The 19,694-nt window shown below is 50.7% G+C and overlaps 1 protein-coding gene across 1 annotated transcript in view; it reads right to left on the bottom strand.

The window, feature by feature from the left end:
• LOC138762888 (atrial natriuretic peptide receptor 1-like) overlaps positions 1-17,844 on the bottom strand; it is an 81,725-nt gene extending 63,881 nt beyond the window's left edge. Inside the window, exon 1 of the mRNA XM_069936406.1 lies at positions 17,135-17,844. Within this exon, the coding sequence (XP_069792507.1) occupies positions 17,135-17,840 (706 nt within the window). The 5' untranslated portion in view covers positions 17,841-17,844. The remainder of the gene's footprint in view (positions 1-17,134) is intronic.
• Between the last annotated feature and the right edge of the window lie 1,850 nt (positions 17,845-19,694).

The following is a 19,694-nucleotide window of genomic DNA, read 5'->3' as shown; positions in this document are numbered from 1 at the left end:
CGAGGTAGTGATGGCACCAACGAGGAAGTGAACAGGAGGTAGGCCGATCAGCTCTTTGAACAGTGTAACGACAGCCACCTTGTGCTCAATGTCAGCAAAACCAAGGAGATGACTGTGGACTTCAGGAGGGAGTCAGGGGAACATGACCCAATCCTCACCGAGGGGTCCTTAGTGGAGAGGGTCAAATTCCTGGGTGTCAACATCTCTGGGGATTGGCCCTGGTGTTGACGCAACCACGAAGGAGGTTCGCTAGCGGCTTTGTGAGGAGTTTGAGGAGATTTGGTATGAAGACACTTGTAAATTTCTACCGTGGAGAGCATTCTGACTGGAACGGAGATCCCAATGAAAATGCTTCAGTAAGTTGGGAACTCGGCCAGTGCAATCAGGGGCACCACTCCTTCGAGGACATCTGAGAGAGGCGGTGTCTCGAGAAAGCAGCCTCTATCCTCGAGGACCCCACCACCACCCATACCACTCTGCTACCATCTGGAAGGAGCCGGAAGACAAGCTTGAGGACACCTTCTTCCCCTCCGCCATCAGACATCTGAACGGGCCATGAACTGGAGGAACTACCTCACTTCCTCTTTGCACGGGTAAGCCCCACTCTACAAATACCCGAATTACAAAACTTCGCTTGTACGAAGAAACCCGTGTTCGCTTTTACGAATAAATTATAGTGGGTTTCACTCTTATTTATCTGCAGTGCCTCCAACGGGTCTTCACTTTGTGAGTTTTCGGTTTACAAACGGTTTCTCAGGAATGCCCTACCTTCAGATATACCCGCACGGTGATATTGGCGCCTGTGGTACTGCTGCAAAAGAACAAATTTCATGATGTGTTTGTGACAATAAATCTTGATTCTGATGTGCTGTTAGTGACTGAAAATTGAACGACCAGCCAAGTATTAAATTTTCGTCTCTGCAGCCCACACAGAACGTTCAGTTCTTCAGCTCGAAAGGTGCTTGAAACACGTATGTTGTCAGAAGCTATTATGAAAGCCCTTTGATCAAGGTAATTGGTGGGGGGGGGGGTGGAATATCGGGTCCGACGAGCCTACTATTCTTTATAGCAGTGAATATGTTCTGTGAGCGATGCCATTAAAGGTGGAGAGGGTGCAGAAGAAATTCACAAGAATGTTACGGAGAGTGAAGATCTTATTGGGTGGATCGAGACTTTTCCCCCTGGAACATTTATTGTCAGGGTACATACACCACATACAACCCAGAGATTCTTCTTTCCTTTTGGGCCAGGCACTTATGCAAAAAAAAACAGACTTAACATACACACGTAAACCATTAAAAAGATGTAAACAAACTGACTGTGCAATATAGAGAGAAAAAAACTCAAAAAGTGGAACTGTAAGAGTCTTTAAATGAGTCTCTTGATTGAGTTTGTCGTTGAGGAGTCTGATGGTGGAGGGGCGGCAGCTGGTCCCAAACCTGGTTGGTGTGACTCATGTGGCACCGAGACAGCAGTGTGTGAATCCTTGACGGTCACTGCTGCCCTCCGATGGGGCCGGGTTCCTGCAGATGTTCCCGACAGTGGGGAGGATTTTGCCTGTGACGCCCTGGGCCAAGTCCACTACCTTTGGCAGGGATTTACGCTCAAGGGGTGTTGGTGTCTCCCCCATACCAGACAGTGCTGCAGCCGGTCGGCACACTTTCCCACCCACACCTCTGTAGAAATTTGCCAGGGTTTCCGATGTCGTACCAAACCTCTGCCAACTCCTGAGGAAGTCGAAGCGGTGACATGCTTTCTTCATTAGTGTGTTGGGCCCAGGAAAGATGCTCCAGGATAGTGACTCCCAGTGATCACTGGATCTGGTTCCCCCCCCCCCCCCCACCCATGCTGAAGACAACAACCAGCACTTTGGGTTTTGGTGACCTCATGGAGGTTTATAAAATCACGAGATCAGGTTAATTGTCCTTTTTCCCAGATCAGGGGAATCTAAAACGTCGTGTTGTTAAGGTGAGAGGGAAAGGGGACAGAGGGGGTGTCAAACACTTATACAGCTGAAAAAGCAAATTTTGATCACTTTGCAAAGCGTGAGAACTCTGTTACAGCAAGAAGCTCTGCCACGAGCAGCTAGTCTCAGCCCAAGAGAGTCTGCCTCATGGTTGACAAGTCACATATTTACACCATCAGAACTTCCAGTGTTCTGGAACTTGCAACCACTCCATACAAGTACATGTTTCACAGAATTCTCTCGGGATTCATTAATCCCTTGGCCAGTTGTAAATCGTCTTTCACGACCTTTGCCAAGTAAGGAGTTCCCTGTCAGTCCTAGCCTTGTTGAATTGTAAGCAGAAGTACAGAATGCAGTTAGTTTCTCTCTTTCCCTGCCAACAGGGGGTGGGGGGGGGTGGAGGGATGGGGATGGGTCTGTGTAACAAGTTGCCAGAGGAAGTGGTATCAATGGCAGCAATTATCATTTGGTGAATCACGACAGGCTGCAGATGCTGTTGATTGTGGTAAACACGCCCAAATGCTGGAGGAACTCAGCTGGTATTTTCAAAATCTATAGGAGACAAAGATACAAGACTGACGTTTCGGGCCTGAGCCCGTCTTCAAGGTGAGATCAGAAAAGGCAGAAGCAGGATATATCAGAAAGTCTCCAAATTCTAACAATGGGGGAGGAATCCAGACCAACAAAAGATGTCAATGGAATCAGGGATGAGGTAGAATTTATCGTGTCTGCATGAAAGGAGACAGGGAAAGGAGAGAGGGCGGGGGAAGAAAGGGGTGGGGGGTGGGTTTAATCGAAGCTGCCGGAAATGTCGATGTTACTGACACCCGGTTGGAGGGAACCCAGTCAGAAGATGAGGTGTGGTTCCTCCAATTTGCGGGTGGTCTCAGTCCAGCAGTGCTTGAGACCATGGATGGACATGTCGGCAAGGGAATGGGACAGGAAAATAGGCGGAAACTGGGAGATCCCCACTGTTGCGGTGCTCAGCGGAGCGACCTCCCGGTCTGCATCCAGTCTCTCTTTTGTAACAGCGGGAGTTCCCGGATGCAGTGGACGACCCCGGCGGATTCACGAGTGAAGTGTCACTTCACTTGGAAAGACAGTTTGGGGCCCTGAATGGAGGTGAGGGCGCAGGTGGAGCATCTCCTGCGGTCATGTGGCTATGTCCCAGGGGGACAATGGGTGGGGAGGGAGGAGGGACCAAGGGAGTCTCCTGCGGAAAGGGGAGTATGAGTCTCATGGTGGGATCCTGGAGGAGGTGGCAGAAATGGCAATTGTCATTGAGACATGCATGGGGAAGGGTTTGGAGTGATATGGGTGGGGTGCTGGCAAATGCAATTGGGTTGGATGAAACAGACATGTTGGGCTGAAAATTCACGGTGCGGGGTAGCATATGAGAATGGAGAGACACTTCATGCACATAAGTGCTGGAGAAACTAAGCAGTCACACAGCATTCAAGGGAAGCAAATATACCAACAGGAGGGTGACCCCAATAGCAGACCAGAGAGGGGCTCAGCAGCGGCAGGGGGGGTACCCACGCGGGTTGTGGGTGACTCGTGGTCAGGGGGTCCTGCACGGGCTGCTGGAACCAGGCGTCAGAGCTGGGATTCGGGAGGGTGCTGAGGGGGGAAGGGGGTGTCAGGCACCAATCGCCTCGGAGGTTTGGACCCGGGGCTTGAGCGGCCGATGGACCCGAACAGGAGTGGCTGCAAATGCGAATCCATGGGCCTCTCTCTGGTCCCTCTTTCCCCTTAACTGGAAGGGGGCCACCGGGCGACACAGATGGCGACTTTATGTCTGTCTCACGGCAGGCAGAAAGTGATTTTGTGTAATATTACATGTTCTGTACTATTACATGACAACAAAGGAATCTCGAGATCTCGATATAATCAACGTTTCAGGCCCTGAACCTCTCCAGGTGTGGAGAGAAGATTGGTTGGCCAACGAGTATCCTGGACACACCGCGTCTCCTCACTAGTCAGGAAGGGACCACAGCTACTGCACTTTCTGAGATGGCGGAGATGGGTGCAATTACTGGCCTCCGCCATGACCACCTTTTTTTTGAATATTTTATTTTCAATTTTTTTTCTTAAATAGACCATGCATTAAACTTTTTCTTACAAACATTAGAATACAGAGAAAGACTGAGTAAACTGGGTCTTTATTCATCGGAGCGTAGAAGGTTGAGGGGGGATTTTACAGAGGTATTTAAAATTATGAGGGGCATAGATAGAGTGAATAGGTTCTTCCCCTTGAGGGTAGGGGAGATTGGAACGAGGGGTCATGAGCTAAGGGCGAGGGGGCAAAGGTTTAGAAGTAACATAAGAGGGGGCTTCATCACTCAGAGAGGGGTGGCTGAGTGGAATGACCTTCCGGAAGAAGTAGTTGTGGCAGGGTGAATTTTGTCATTTAAGAGAAGGTTGGATGAGTTCATGGATGTGAGGGGATTGGAGGGTTCTGGCCAGGGAGTTGGAAGGTGGGACTAGAGGAGTTCACTTAAACTGGTGCAGACTAGAAGGGCCCAGATGGCCTGTTTCCATACTGGAATTGTTTTATGGTTATATGACAGCTCTGTACAGGCCCATCGGCCCTCCATGTTGTGCTGAACTGTATTAAAGTGTTAAACCCTCCCTACCCTATAACCCTCTACTTTCCTTTCATCCATGTGGCTGTCTAATTGTCTTTTAAAGGCCCCTAATGTTTTAGCCTCCACCACCACTCCTGGCCAGACGTTCCAGGCCTCAACAACTCTCTGTGTGAAACCCCCCCCCAAGTCTCCCCTACACTCCCCTCCCTTAATCTTGTACACATGTCCTCTAGTGGCTGTTATTCCCACCCTAGGATACAGGTACTGGCTGTCCAACCTATCTATGCCTCTCAGAATCTTGCAGACCTCGATCAAGTCCCCTCTCATCCTTCAACGCTCCAAAGAAAAAAGTACCAGCTTCACCAACCTTGCCTCATAAGACATGCTCTCCAATCCAGGCAATGTTCTGGTGAATCTCCTCTGCACCCTCTCCACAACTTTCTATAATGAGGTGACTAGAACTGGACACAATACTCCAAATGTGGTCTCACCATAGACATAAAGCTGCAACATGACTTCTCTCCTCTTATACACAATCCCCCTATTACTGAAGTCCGGAATCCCATTGGCTTTATGCCATCAACCTGAACAACTCCCTTGAGGGATGTATGGACATGAACCCCAAGATCCCTCCAATCATCCGTGGTCTTAATTAACCGACTGTTAAACCTGTACCCAGCTTTTCGATTTGTCCCGGCCAAAATGCATCACCTCACACTTGTCTGGATCAAACTGCATTTGCCACTTTTCTGCCCAACTCTGCATCCTGTCTACGTTCGCTTGCGATCTCTGACCACCTTCGGCTCAACCTACAATCACTCCAATCTTTATGTCACCCTGCAAACGTACTTGCCCAACCTTCTGTGTCGTCATCCAGATCATTTATAAAAATCTCAAAGAGCGAGGGCCCTCCACGAGTTACTGCCCCTCCATGCAGAGAACCTCCCTTCCACCACTACTCTGTCTTCTTTCTGCAAACTGTCTTTTTTTATCCAGACAGCCAAGGTCCCCCTGATCCCCTGCCTCTTGACCTTCCGGATGTGTCTCTCATGGGGGACCTTATCAAACACCTTACTCCAATCCACATAGACCACATCTACCACACCACCCTCATCAATTCCTTTCATCACTTCCTCAAAGAATTCAAACAAAAACAAAGTATACCCTCTTACCCCTTCCATACATACAGATCCGTTCACCATCAGAGCCTACGTATATTTGAAGTGTATCGAGTATAGTTAGGAAACTATATTTTTATATATAATAGTTACTTTATTACCCTGGGCCTCTATGTGGTCCAGGTGTGGCGGCCAGACCTTTACAATAGTGTCGCATTTATTCTTTGTTATATGTGATGTTTTCCCCCCACAGCTGTTCATTTCTGCTATAAGTAGAGGGGAGTTGGACTTTTTGCTACCACTAGTGTATCACGTCAACCTTCTCCAGGAGCTCTGTCCTGGCTGGCTGCATCACAGAGTGGGACGGTCTCTGCAGAGAAATGGATTGGAGGACAGGACCAGAAGAGCGGCAGAGCGGATTGCTGGAGTCTCCTTCCCTGCAAACCCCCCCACCCCCCACCCATCGACCTGATCTACTGGAATCATTGTCTGGAGAGGGCATGTAAATTCATCGAGGACCCCTTCCACCCCGCACACAGCATCTGCTCCCGTCAGGGAAGAAATCCAGGAGGATCAGAGCCAGCCCACCAGGCTGAGGAACAGCTTCTTCCCACAGGCAGTGAGAACGCTGAAAGACTAGAGGAACTGCTCGCACTGACCCTCCGAGACCCTCATATTCATGAAACAGTATTTATTTATTAATATCTCCGAATACTTGTCCTGCCTGTGTATTGTGTCTATATGTGAGTTATGTCTACATGTTTTACACCAAGGACCAGAGAACACTGTTTCATCAGGTTGTTCTTGTACATTCGGATGACGAGGGCAGCAAGGTGGGCATAGTGGTTAGCGCAACACCTTTACAATGTCAGTGATTGCGGCCAGGGTACAAATCCTGCGCTGTCTGTAAGGAGTTTGCATGTTCTCCCCGTGTCTGTGTGGGTTTTCCCCAGGGGCCCTGGTTTCCTCCCACCGTTCAAAACGTACCGGAGGTGTACGTTAATGAGGTGTAAATTTCGTGGCACGGACTCGTGGGCCAAAATGGCCTGTCATCGTGCTATATGTCTAAATTTAAATAAACTTGAACAGCTTTAACGGGGCTTTCTCTTGTTGGCAAGAGACAATGAGTAGTGTCCCATAGCAAACACTGTTGGAGCCTCAACCATTTACTGTTTCCATCAAGATGACTTGGGTGAAGCCACTGGATATGGAGGAGGAAAATTTGCTGGTAATGTATGAAGACCATGAGGACGAAGGCCAGGCACATGATACGGAACATGTGAACCTGTCCACTCACCCCGAGAAAAATGCAAACGCTTTTTAATCACACGGAGAGAGACTACAGTGTTCGGAGGTTCAGCGGGAGCTGGATTGTACCAAACGCTCTCGTGCGGTTGCTGTAAGTCATTAGGAATGATGCAACAGAACGTTCTTATTTATGAGAGGGGATGTAAAGATAGGGATGTTGTGTCTTACAGGCGCTCCTCAACTTATGATGGGGTTACGTTCCAGAAAACCGAAAGAGAACACCGCACCTACCATGATTTATAATTACATTTTAAATACCTTTCTCCCACACTGCAAAACCCATCAACATCCACAGCCGAAAGCCCACTTGGGCCTGGAGGATTCAACTCAAATTAGTTGCTGGACAGTGAGGATGGTAAAGGGACGGGGTCATCAATTTCACTCTCTTCTGATGATGCTCGAGAACAGGTCGTGGACCCTTGCTGAAGGCCCTGCGGCATCGACCCTTGTTGAAGGGTGGGGACACTCTCTGCCTGTCTAGGTGAGTGGGAACACGCTCTACTTGTCTGCGTGGGTACACCTTCTATCTGTCTAGGTGAGTGAGGACACTCTCTACCTGTCTCAGTGAGTGGGAACACGCTCTACTTGTCTGAGTGGGAACATGCTCTACTTGTCCAAGTGAGTGAGACACTTTCTATCAGTCTAGGTGAGTGGGGACACTCTCTACCTGTCTTGGTGAGTGGGAACATGCTCTACTTGTCTGAGTGGGGACACTTTCTATCTGTCCAGGTGAGTGGGGACAGATTTCAATTCCTCTTCCCTGAAGCAGTAAGAATTTCTAAGTCCCAGATTTAAAATCCACAGCTGCCCTGGAGTAAGCTTCTGATTGCAAAACAAAGTTCCAAATTGCCAAATCCCTCTGCATGAGGAAATGTTTCCAAATTTTAGTCCTGAAGCTTAGATTCCCAGTCCCAAACCCAGGGGCCACAGGGATCATTTTGGCAGCTGGAAATCTAGTTATCGCCCCACATAGCCCACATTTTTCCCCAAGTTTTTATTTCACATCCCGGCTGGCCAGGAACATAAGTGGACCTGAGTCGGATGCCAGTCAGCGTGAGCTGACTGCAGGGTGTAAATGGGAGCAGGGGGCAGGTCTGGTGGTCCAGAAGGGCCCCTCACTGTCCTATCCCTTCCCCTCAGCACTCCTGAAGTTTTTCAAGAGGGCAGAAGTCCCAGCCACCCCAGACCTGCCTGCTTTCCAAAGAGGATAGATGGGTAGAACAAGGAGGCAGGGTGACAATAATCGCTCCCCCATGACTGCAGGAATTTATGCAGGTGCACCCATACCTCCTCCCTCACCACCATATTCCGGGCCCCAAACAGTCTTTCGACATGAAGCAATGAATCTGTAGGGGTCGTCTACTGCATCTGGTGCACCTCTACATCAGAGTGTGGACACAGACCAGGAGATTGTACTTTGCGCAGCTTCACTCTATCCCGCTGCCATAGTGGGGGCCTCCTGGTGGCCAACCATTTTAATTCCACACGCTGTTCCCACACTGACGTTCCTCTCCGAGGCCTTGTGCACTGCCAGACCGTCCGCAAAGAAAGTGTAATATTCTGTACAGCCCTCTTCAACCAGCCACCATTAACGTCGACTTCCCCAGTTTCGGTTAAACCACTCTCCCCAAGTCTCTCCCCCCATTCTTCCACTCAGTGGCATCACAAGGGTCAGTGTCACTCTGGTGCAGTAACTCATGTTGTCATTCCCCCCCTCCCCCCCATCCATGGACCTCCTTCCATACCAGACCAGACAGAATCCTGAGTCATGTTTTTTGGTGCTAAAGTTACTTGTAAACGTAAATCCCCAGATCCCTGAATGTAATGACGATGGCAGTGAGATAAACAACGGGCAAAATTAAAGTCACACCTTTAAATTACAACATCATACACACGGCAGCAACAAAAGCAACAGCGCTTGCTGATGCAGATGGAACTACATGACTCGAAGCATCGTTGTCATTGGGTAATAATGACGGGTCTGACCAGAGCACAGTAGGAGGGTCAAAAAGTAAATGAACATCGAGTTTTAGCCTCGTAGCTACATGAAAGCTGGGCTTACGAAAAATGCTTTTGTTGTTCTAACTAACGACAGGGATATTTTTATAAAAAATAATAAATTTCTGCTGAAACCCTGCACAAGCACGTTATAGATGATCATTTTGGTGTCACCCCCTCTAATGTTGCCACCCAGTGCAGCCCGCATCCCCCCACCCCCTATCCTCCTTCCTTCAGCTCCCTTTCCCTTTCCCTTCCCTCTCCATTCAGGGCTACTCTCTTGCCCCTAATGCTTCTCAACTTTTAATCGCTTCCACCCTCCCACTCACCTCTTCACCTTTGCTCCTCCCTCTGCCCCTTTCTCGTTCCCCCCCATCCCCCCACATCCTTTTCCATTTAGGCACCCGCCTAATCTTTGCTTACACCTTGACGCAGGCCTGGATTAACTACAAAGCAAAATAATCATGGGCTTCAGGCTCCGAGAGAAGGGGGCCCCACAGAGTTTGGTCCAGTGCCGGATTTACGAAGGTGCAGCTGAACTCGGGCCCCACAAAAAGGGGATCCTCACAATAAATTTAAAAAAACATAAATACAGGTTTTTTAATATTGTTGTGGGGTCCGGCCTGGAAGAAAACATCATTTTAAATCTATTGTTTCACATTCAGCACTCACTGGGTCTTAAAGTCTCGTCAGTTTGACCATGGAAGGGTTGGGGGGAGCCATTATTGGGCTGTGTTTAGGGACATCAGTCAGCCTTAATCCGGCCCCTACCTTGATGAAGGGCTCAGCCCGAAACGTTGCCTCCCACAGATGCCCCATGACCTGCTGAGTTTCTTCGGCACGTTTGTGGATTGCAATCCAATCACAGGGTCTTTTTTGACTCAGTGTGGGTGCGGCGAACTGCCGAACTGCGTGGCATTCCTGATGACATGACTCGGCCCCTGACCTGCGACTGTACCTGAGGCCCCTCCCTCGTGACCCTGTATAAAGCCTCCCTCACCCTGACCCTACCCCAGAAAGCCCAGGTCACGGATGTTGTGACTAAAAGCCTGTAGTCTCAATCTCAGTTATTTACTGTGCGTCAGTGAGTAAAAGCCTGGATTGGAGTGTTGCTTCTTATTAACACCAGTCCTAGTTGTGAGGGAATTGAACTGGCTTGGTTCTTGTCACAGTAAAAGGCTCTGTTTTGCATGATATCCAGTAAAGTCAACACACAGCAGGTTGAGCAACAATCATGAGTAAATAACTGATCGGCCCTACAGAGTATCGCTGCAGGTGGCGCCAGGTATAGGTAGAATATTTTTAAAATGGTGGCGCTGCTGACATGGCAGCTCTTCTGCTGGTGCGGATCTGGGGAGACAGAGCGCTGCTCTACAAGGTCCTACCACCCAATTACTGACAGTTCCATGCAAGAGTTAAACTGTTATTTAAAAAAAATTATGCTGGTTTTATTTTAAAATCCCGCTAGGCCCAAGATGGCAGTGGCCTCGAGGGGTTGCAGACTCTGGGGAAGCGGAGTACTGGCATAGGGCACTAGAAAACTTGAGACCGACCCCCCTCCCACCCCCTCATTTGAGAAGGAGAGGAGACGATCCCCTACGGAATGGAGACTGCGGCGGCGGACCTGCAAGGGGCTCTGCGGCTGGTGAACATGCAGGCGGAAACTTGAGGTGGGGACCCCATGCAGGCTGCTGGTGACTGTGGTCGAGGAGCTCACGCCAGGCTCGAGACTGGCCGAAGAGGGTAGCGGGTATCAGATGAGGGATGCGATTTGTCCTCTAATCCATGTCCAAGGGTGTCCTTTCATCTGTTGGCCTGCGCACCTCCCCCTTCCCTCCATCCCTAGCCTTGCTGTTTGCTCGATGGCGGGGTTGGGCCACAGACAGAACCAGGGGCAGGGAAGGTCATACCAGAGACAGAACTAGGGGCGGTGAAGATCGTGCCACAGACAGAACTAGGGGCGGTGAAGGTCTTGGCGATGACAGAACTAGGGGCAGTGAAGGTTGTGCCATAGACAGAACTAGGGGCGGTGAAGGTCATAGCAGAGACAGAACTAGGGGTGGTGAAGGTCGTCCCAGAGACAGAACTAGGGGCGGTGAAGATCGTGCCACAGACAGAACTAGGGGCGGTGAAGGTCGTGGCGGTGACAGAACTAGGGGCGGTGAAGGTCGTGCCACAGACAGAACTAGGGGCAGTGAAGGTCGTGGCAGAGACAGAACTAGGGGTGGTGAAGGTCGTCCCAGAGACAGAACTAGGGGTGGTGAAGGTCGATCTGGTGACAGAACTAGGGGCGGTGAAGGTCGAGCTGGTGACAGAACTAAGGGCGGTGAAGATCGTGCCACAGACAGAACTAGGGGCAGTGAAGGTTGTGGCGGTGACAGAACTAGGGGTGGTGAAGGTCGTGCCATAGACAGAACTAGGGGTGGTGAAGGTCGTCCCAGAGACAGAACTAGGGGCAGTGAAGGTCGATCTGGTGACAGAACTAGGGGCGGTGAAGGTCAAGCTAATGACAGAACTAGGGGTGGTGAAGGTCAAGCTGATGACAGAACTAGGGGCGGTGAAGGTCATGCCGGAGACAGAACTAGGAGCGGTGAAGGTCGAGCTGGTGACAGAACTAGGGGCAGTGAAGGTCGTGCCAATGACAGAACTAGGGGCAGTGAAGGCTGTGTCGGTGACAGATCTAGGGGCGGTGAAGGTCATGCGGAGACAGAACTAGGGGTGCCAACGTTTCTGTAGTTCTGAGTAGATTCTGTCCCGGCTTCATGAGATGGTCGAAATCTGGCCAAACGAACCCAGGGAAACCTGCCAATTTTAAAAGCGCTGGATAGTGAAGCCTGTGGATGGCACTGCAATAATGAAAATCTTTCTCAGATCCAATTTACTCCCACCCGCAATTCTCAGCGACTGGCTCATTTCCATTTCTCCAAATTCACCACAGCCTTGGTGACAGGAAAATAGATCAAGGTATTGAAGAATGGAGAGAGACATTTCAAATTGAGTTACCCTGAGAAGAATTTCAGAGATTGATGAATTGAAGCAACACCACCAAACGGACAGATTAATTAATTCGTCTGGTCGAGTTTATAGAATGGGAATATGCTTCCTTCCACATATTACAACAGTATTTTCAAAACAGTGTGGAAGAAAAGAACACAAGGCTGGAGAAACTCTATTTGTGGGCCCCGTCCAGGTCCGTTCTATCTCACCATGGAAGGTGGACCTGAGTGGGTTCGACAGAGGCAATCTGAGGCCGCGCTAGAACTATAGAACATTCCAGCTCAGAAACAGGCCTTTCCAGTCCATGCCCAACTATTATTCTTCCCTTTCCCACTGCCCTGCACCCTATCCATCACCCTCCGTAACTCTTCCCATCCATGTACCTGTCCAAATGGTTCTTAAATATTCCTTAAACTGACCCCAACTTCAGCTGGCAGCTCGTTGCGCACCCTGAACCCATGTCCTCTGGTTTGTATCTCACCTCCCCTCAGTGGAAAAAAATGACCTATAGTTACTCTGTCTGTCCCCCTCATCATTTTAAATGCCTCTATCAAATCTCCCCTCATTCATCGACAGTCCAGGGAATAAAGTCCTAACCTGTTTAACCTTTCTATGAAGTCCGGGCAACATCCCAGTAAATCTACTCTGCCCTCTTTCAATCTTACTGACATCTTTCCTGTAGTTCGGTGACCAAAACTGTACACAATACTCCAGATTTGGCCTCACCAATGTCTGATACAACTTCACCATAACATCTCAACTCCTGGACTCAATACAGGAGTTCAGAACACAAGGCAACCGGCAAAAAAAATCAAGGAAAGTTAATTTTAAAATTAAAATAATTAAGAATAAAATAATTGCTTTAAAAAAAAGCGCAAGTTTAAAATTGTAAAAGTAACTGTTCTCTGAAGTAACACGTAAACCCTTGGTGAAGATGGGAGTGAATATTCAGCCAGCGGAGGGAGGGCCCTGGTTGCGCTTTGCTCATAGCAGCTGTTTGGATAAAATTGTGTTTGAGTAAAATGATGAAGAGCTGGTTGATGCCGCTCGCTGGTGGGGCGACTATATCCCTGCTCAGAAAGAGTCATTCCGGTCAGAGGCTTTATCTGTAAACTTGGGTTGGTTGGGGTTAATTAGCTATAATGTTATTGTTTGTCTTCCGGGCGCCTCTGTGGAGGGGGAGGAACCTGCAGATGCAGCGACGGTTAAATGTTTTCAAAGAATGTGACTGAAAATAAAGTAAAAAGCTTTAAGGTTTATATATTCATGCGAGTGAAGTTTGTTTAGTGTAGTATTTGTTTTCTTTTAAATTGTTTATTCTTAATGCAGGTGTATTGATTAAGGGATTCTAGGAGTGAGTCTCAAGCAACCAGAAGTTACACTTATCCGGCATCAACCAATCCCCATAGATGCCGGATACCAGGGGGGTTTTACTGCACCCTCTGTCTCCTTTCCTCCAGCTCTCCACCTCCTTCCCTTCCCCCCTCCCCCCACTTGCTGCTGAAGCTTCCCTCCCTCATCTACCTATCACCTCCTGCCTGCAGGTCCCTGCTCCTCCCCCGTCCCATTTCGTTCGAATGCCTGCCTGCATTCCACTCAGACCTTGGTGAAGGGCTGAAGCCCGACACGTTGGTCCTGTATCTTTATCTTTGCTACACGAAGTACACGGTTTGACCTGCTAACTTCAATCCCTGCGTCTGCAGACCTGTGTTTTACTGCTGGAAGAACTCAGTGGTTTGATCAGCCCCTGCTGGGTGGAGGGCGAGCGGGGCAGGGGGAATTATCAACGTCTGTCCTACTGCTCTGGATCACCTGGTTAACAGGCACATCTTGCTGCTCTTCACTGACTACAGCCCAGCCCTCAGCGCAGGTCAACAAGCTCCAAATCCAGGGCCTCTGCACCCCCCCATTCCCTCCCCCCCTGCATCTGGATCCTTTACCTCCTCATCGGAAGCCCACAGATGGAGGAGATCAGAAATGTCTCCTCCTCACTGACAATCAACACAAGCGCACCTCATGGACATGTGCGCTTAGCCCACCGCTCCACTCCCTCCCCACCCGCGACTGTGGGGCCAGGCACGACTCAAATGCCCCCTACAAATTTGCAGAATCACAGGTGGGGCCATGAGGAAGGGTGCAGGAGGGAGACCGATCAGCTCGTCGAGTGGTGAAACACAAAACAACCTTGTGCTCAATGTCAGCAAAAGGGGCTGGTTGTGGACTTCAGGAGGAAGCCAGGTGGGGTGGTAGGGGGTGGGGGGAGGACGACCCAGCCCTCATCGAGGGGTCAACAGTGAGGAGGGTCGAGAACTTCAAATTCCTGGGTGTCAGCACCTCCGAGGGTCTGCCCTGGAGCGTCCATGTCGATGTGACCATGAAGGAGGCTCGTGCGGAGTTTGAGGAAATTTGGGATGTCTCCAAAATCTCTTGCAGATTTCCGCCCAGTGGGCCATGAGGAGCTTTCTGACGGGATGTGTCACTGTCTGGAATGCAGGTGCCAATGCGCAGGACATGAAAATACCGCAGAGTTATTAACTCAGCCACTGACATCGCAGGCACCAGTCTCCACTTCATCGAGAGGCGGCATCTAAAGAAAGCAGCCCCTCTCCTCGAGGACCTCTCGCCACCCATCAGCAAGGAGGTGCAGGAGCCTGAAGATGAGCGACCAGTGGCACAAGGATGGCATCTTCCCCTCCCCCAACAGAATTCTGAACGGACACTGAGCCACTTCCTCTTATTTATTTATTTCTGAGATGCGGTTTCCAGCAATGTGGTGCGGCCGCGAGACAGCAGATTTCGTGACCATAAATTCCGATTCAGCTTGACCCAGCAGTCTTTTGGTGTCCCTTCAACCGCGGAGTCGACAGAACTTTGTGATATACTTCTCCAGCAGTTTGCTCTCTGCTCGTGGGGAAGAGAGGGTAGGTTTATCCGAAGTGCAACTCGAAACACCAAGGGACAGACTCGGCTCGACTCCTGACTGAGAGGGCCAACCTGATTACAATGTGTGGGATAGAAAGGGGAACCCACAGGGGCAGAGAGGAAGAAGCTGTGTCCGCCGTGTAGGAACAGGAGCCGGGGAAAATTGGAATGTCTAGAATGCCTCCACGGGCACAGATCGTGAGGGAATTGACCAGCGTCAGATGTCTCGTATATTTCACTTGAGGGAGAACACTACACGAAGGGACAGAGGGTGTGAATCTAGGGAATTTGTTGCCATAGGCAGCTGTGGAGGGATAGGGTGTATTCGAGGCAGTGATTCATAGGTTAATTATAGTAAAATCCCTGTTATTTGGAATTCAAGCAACCAATAACCTCAAGCAACTGGCAAAAAAAAAATGGCAGAAAATAAGTGGGTTAAAAAAATATGGAAGTGTAAAATTGGCGCGTCTCGCCATTAGTTTTCTCCATTCAGTCTCAAGCAACCGGAAAACTTTGCTTATCAGTCATCAACCAATCCCCCCCCTAGGTGCCAGAGAACAGGGGTTCTGCCGCCCAAAGATCTCAATCAACTGACAACCACCCCACCCACCACCCCTGTATATTTTGGACAGTGGGAGGAAACCAGAGCATCCAGGGGAAGTCCATGCAGACACGGGGAGAGCGTGCAAACTCCTCACAGACAGTGTGGAATTCAAACCCAAGTCACGGCACTGTGCTGAACACTACTCTAAAGGTTTTTCATTGGCCAGGGCATCAAAGGTAATGGGGGAAGGCCGGGTAGCGGGGCTGAGTGGGGAAATGGTTGAATGATAGGGCAGACTCGATGGGCTGAATAACCTAGTTCTGCAGCTCCATCAAGATAAGGGCTGGTTATTTAAATCGAGAGGTGCCCAGATATTTCTTTTTGCCGAAGGCAGTGAACCTCTGGAATTTTCTTCTCCACACGGTTGTGGAGGCTGGATCGTTAGAAGCGTTTAATTTAAGTATACAGCGTGGTAACAGGCCATTTCGGCCCATGTGTCCACACCGTCCAATTTACAGCCCGTTAACCTACAGCCCCCAGTACTTTTCAAGCTGTTGGAGGAAGCCAGAGTCCCCCGGAGAAAACCCACGTACGGGGAGAACGTACAGACTCCTTACACACAGCGCGGGATTCAAGCCGCAGTCCCGATCGCTGGTGAAGAGAGGGCATGGAGATGGGCATTTGGTAGATTGGGGAACCGAGAGCTGTGGGAAACTGGGACAGGACAGGTTCCGAGGCCAGCGTAGATCAGTCACGATCATGTCGGTCAGCAGGGCAAGCTAAAGGGGGCAGAGTGGCCTACTGCCCCGATTTTCTTGTGAAATTGTTTAGTGAATCAAAGACATTCAGGTAAGAGGTGGAGAAATGGAGTGTGGGGTCTCTAATCTGGACCCCAGCACAGGGAAGAAATGAGATGTCTCACCTGATTTAATTCTCTCTCTCCCTCCCTCCCTCCCCCTCTCTCTCCCCTGCCTCTCACTCTCTCTCTCCCACAAGCCCCTGTTAAAATGGATATTGACTGCAACATCTGGGAAGCATGAAATGGTTTCCGTTAAATTAGATAGGGAGTTCGGGTTGGGGGTGGGGGGATATCGCTCTTCCCTGGAGTGAAGTGAAATTGTCCAACGGGGAGTGGTTGAGGTTTAAAGGGGGACTGGTAAGGGAGGGGAGATGGAAGGGGACAGAGGCAGGGGAAGGAGAGGGGGATGGAGGCAAGGGAAAGAGAGGGGATAGAGGAAGAGGAGGAGAGGGGAGATGAGACTGGGAAGGAGAGGGGGGATAGAGGAAGGGGAAGGAGAGGGGATAGAGGCAGGGGAGGTGAGGGGATAGAGGTAGGGGAGGAGAGGGGGATAAAGGGTTAGGGGCAGGGGTGGAGAGGGATAAAGGCAGGTGGAGGAAGGGGTATGGAGGGAGGCTCCATATGAATGGGAAATGAACGCTGACAGAGGGAGGGGTGGGGGATGGAGGAAGGCAGATGGGAAAGGACCTTAAACGTGGGATCTCGGTGAGGCAAAGATTATTGGGGGTGGGGGGTGTTGGGGGAAGGGGAGGGAATAGGCTGAAACTCCCTGCCATAAGCGTGCTGAAAACAGAAGGCTTGCAATTGGATGAAGACAATTATCGTGGCCCGTGGTAAAGGATTGGCGAGCAGCTGGCGCAGAGTTGATGGGCCAAACGGCCTAGGTGTACTCACTGCGTCCCTTCTGGGCGATCTCCTGGATGAGGTAGGGGTAGTCCACAGCCCCGCTCTCCTTGAAAGGTACATCGACCACGGTTAGGTTCTTGAAGGCCACCACCTCCTGGTACAGACCCTCCACAGCGAAGAAGCAGGGCCGGTCATCAGTCTTCTCGTCACTGTAGATGATCAGGGCATGCCTGGTCCAGTTGAAGCGCTGGTGGAGGTGGGCCACATATTCGCCCAGCTTGCCATGAGACGGCCCACTCCGGGTCAGCAGTGGGTACTCGGGCGACCTCCGGGTGAAGCCGTAGGCTGGGGCCCCGGCAGTCACCATGGGGACCTTCCAGTGGCCGGTGAAGCGCGCCACAGGGGCCGCTGCATAGACACAGCCCGGCCCCACGAAGACGTCGGGATCGTGGGCGAACTTGAGGTCCACGGCCACCAGTGGGGCAATGGCCTCGGAGCAGATACCTTGCTTATCCTCACAGTTCCCGAAAACGTAGCGGAGCCGGTGCTCTGGCAGCAGGCTGGCATCACGGTTGATGGCATCCCGGGCCAGCCGCACAGCTGGGCCCACCCTCTGCCAGGTCCATGGGTAGACGGTGTTGTTCTGGGGCAGGACCACAGCAATGGTCAGTGTCTGCAGGCCTGGGGAGCTGCCTGGCTGGGAGAGGCCACAGACAGCACAGACGAGCAAGACGGTGGTGGCCCACTGCCCCATCCCAGCTGGGGAATCTAGGGCCAGGTCAGATCATCACCCCACCACCCCCCCTGACTCCTCAGTTCACCCCCCCTTCCAATCCCCAGTTCCCCTCTTCTCCCACTGCCCAGTTCCCCCCTTCTCCACTCCCCTGTTCCCCCCCTCCCACTCCTGTTCCTCTCCACTCCCACTCCCCAGTCCTCCCTCTCCCACTCCTTAGCTCTCCGCTCCCACTTCTCAACTCTCCCCTATCCCCCCTCTATCCCAATTCCCCTCCTCTCCCACTTCCCCAGCTCCCCCTCTCTCCCCGGCTCCCCTGATGCTGAGCTCCCACACCCCCCTCTCTCCCCCACTCCTTGTCCCTCTCCCCCTTCCCTCTCTCCCCTCCTGCACTTGCTGCTCTTTCCTCACGCGCTCTCTCTGCCTCCCTCACTTCTTCCCCTCTCACACACCCCCCAATCTGTTCTCATGCGCGCTCCCTCCCTCCAATCTCTCTTGTGTCTTTCTCTCCCCCCCCCATCACCCACCTCCCACTCCTCCCCTCCTCTCCAAGCTACAACTGATCTGCTGAAGTCGACAAGCAGTCTATCTTCGTAATGCTGCTTGCTTTCCCTTCAGATCCAGAAGCTTATTTCTGCAGTCGAGCCCTTGGTTTCATTCGCTCACAGGAAGCTGTGCTCTTATGCAAGACTCTTTCCACGGCTTCATGCAGAAAAAGGCTGTGGAATTTGAATGCACAGGACTCTCTGTGCCGGTTCAAGCTCCCTGAAGAATGCTAGGTTCAGATCGGAATAGCCTGGCTGTGATTGCTTGACATTTACGAGTAGACGGTTCTCTAACGGAGAAGGAGGGGAGGTCTGTGTGACAGTCTTGTTTGGAACCAGGCTCTGTAACCCTTTCAGTGCTGAACGTAGACCCTCCTCATCCCACGCACACACAGGCAAGTGGCAGGAGGATTAACGTTGCCTCTTAGAGCCTGAAAGACACAGCCTTCACAGAAATTAACGCTTTACATGCTGCGCCTCACCTTTCGAGGCCCCTAACACCTGGCTGGGGATTGGGCCGTTCAAGGAAATCTGTTAGAGGTGGTTAAATCACGGAGTCCGAAAAGACACGAGGAAACTATTTTTAATGTGGGAGGCGATGAAGCCCGTGGTACTGCGTATTGACTTGGGATCCACAATACAGGGAGGGCTGACGGCGTGCCGCAGAGTGGGAGGCTGGTTAATGAGGGTGAATCCTGGGTCAAAGAAATTTTCTCCACACACACACACACACACACACACGTATAACATTACATAATAATAACATAACATAACAATTACAGCACGGAAACAGGCCATTAGGCCCTTCTAGTCTGCACCGAACCAAACACTCCTCTCTAGTCCCACCTACCTGCACAATGACCATAACCCTCCACCTTCTTCTCATCCATATACCTGTCCAGCTTTTTCTTAAATAATAAAATTGACTCTGCCGCCACTATTTCTCCCGGAAGCTCATTCCACACCGCTACCACTCTCTGAGTAAAGAAGTTCCCCCTCATGTTACCTCTAAACCTCTGCCCCTTAACTCTTAACTCGTGTCCTTTTGTTTCAATCTCTCCTACTCTTAAATGGAAATAGTCTATCCACATCCACTCTGTCTATCCCTTTCATAATCTTAAATACCTCTATCAAATCCCCTCTCAACCTTCTACGCTCCAAAGAATAAAGACCTAATTTGCCCAATCTCTCCCTGTACTCTAGATGCTTAAACCCAGGTAACATTCTGGTAAATCTTCTCTGCACTCTCTCCACTCTGTTTATATCCTTCCTATAATTAGGCGACCAGAACTGCACACAGAACTCCAAATTAGGCCGCACCAACGCCTTA

The sequence above is a fragment of the Narcine bancroftii genome, chromosome 5 (assembly GCF_036971445.1).
Source record: "Narcine bancroftii isolate sNarBan1 chromosome 5, sNarBan1.hap1, whole genome shotgun sequence".
NCBI lineage: Eukaryota > Metazoa > Chordata > Chondrichthyes > Torpediniformes > Narcinidae > Narcine > Narcine bancroftii.
The sequence above is the reverse complement of the archived record's forward strand: the minus strand, read 5'-3'. Positions and strand labels throughout refer to the sequence as shown.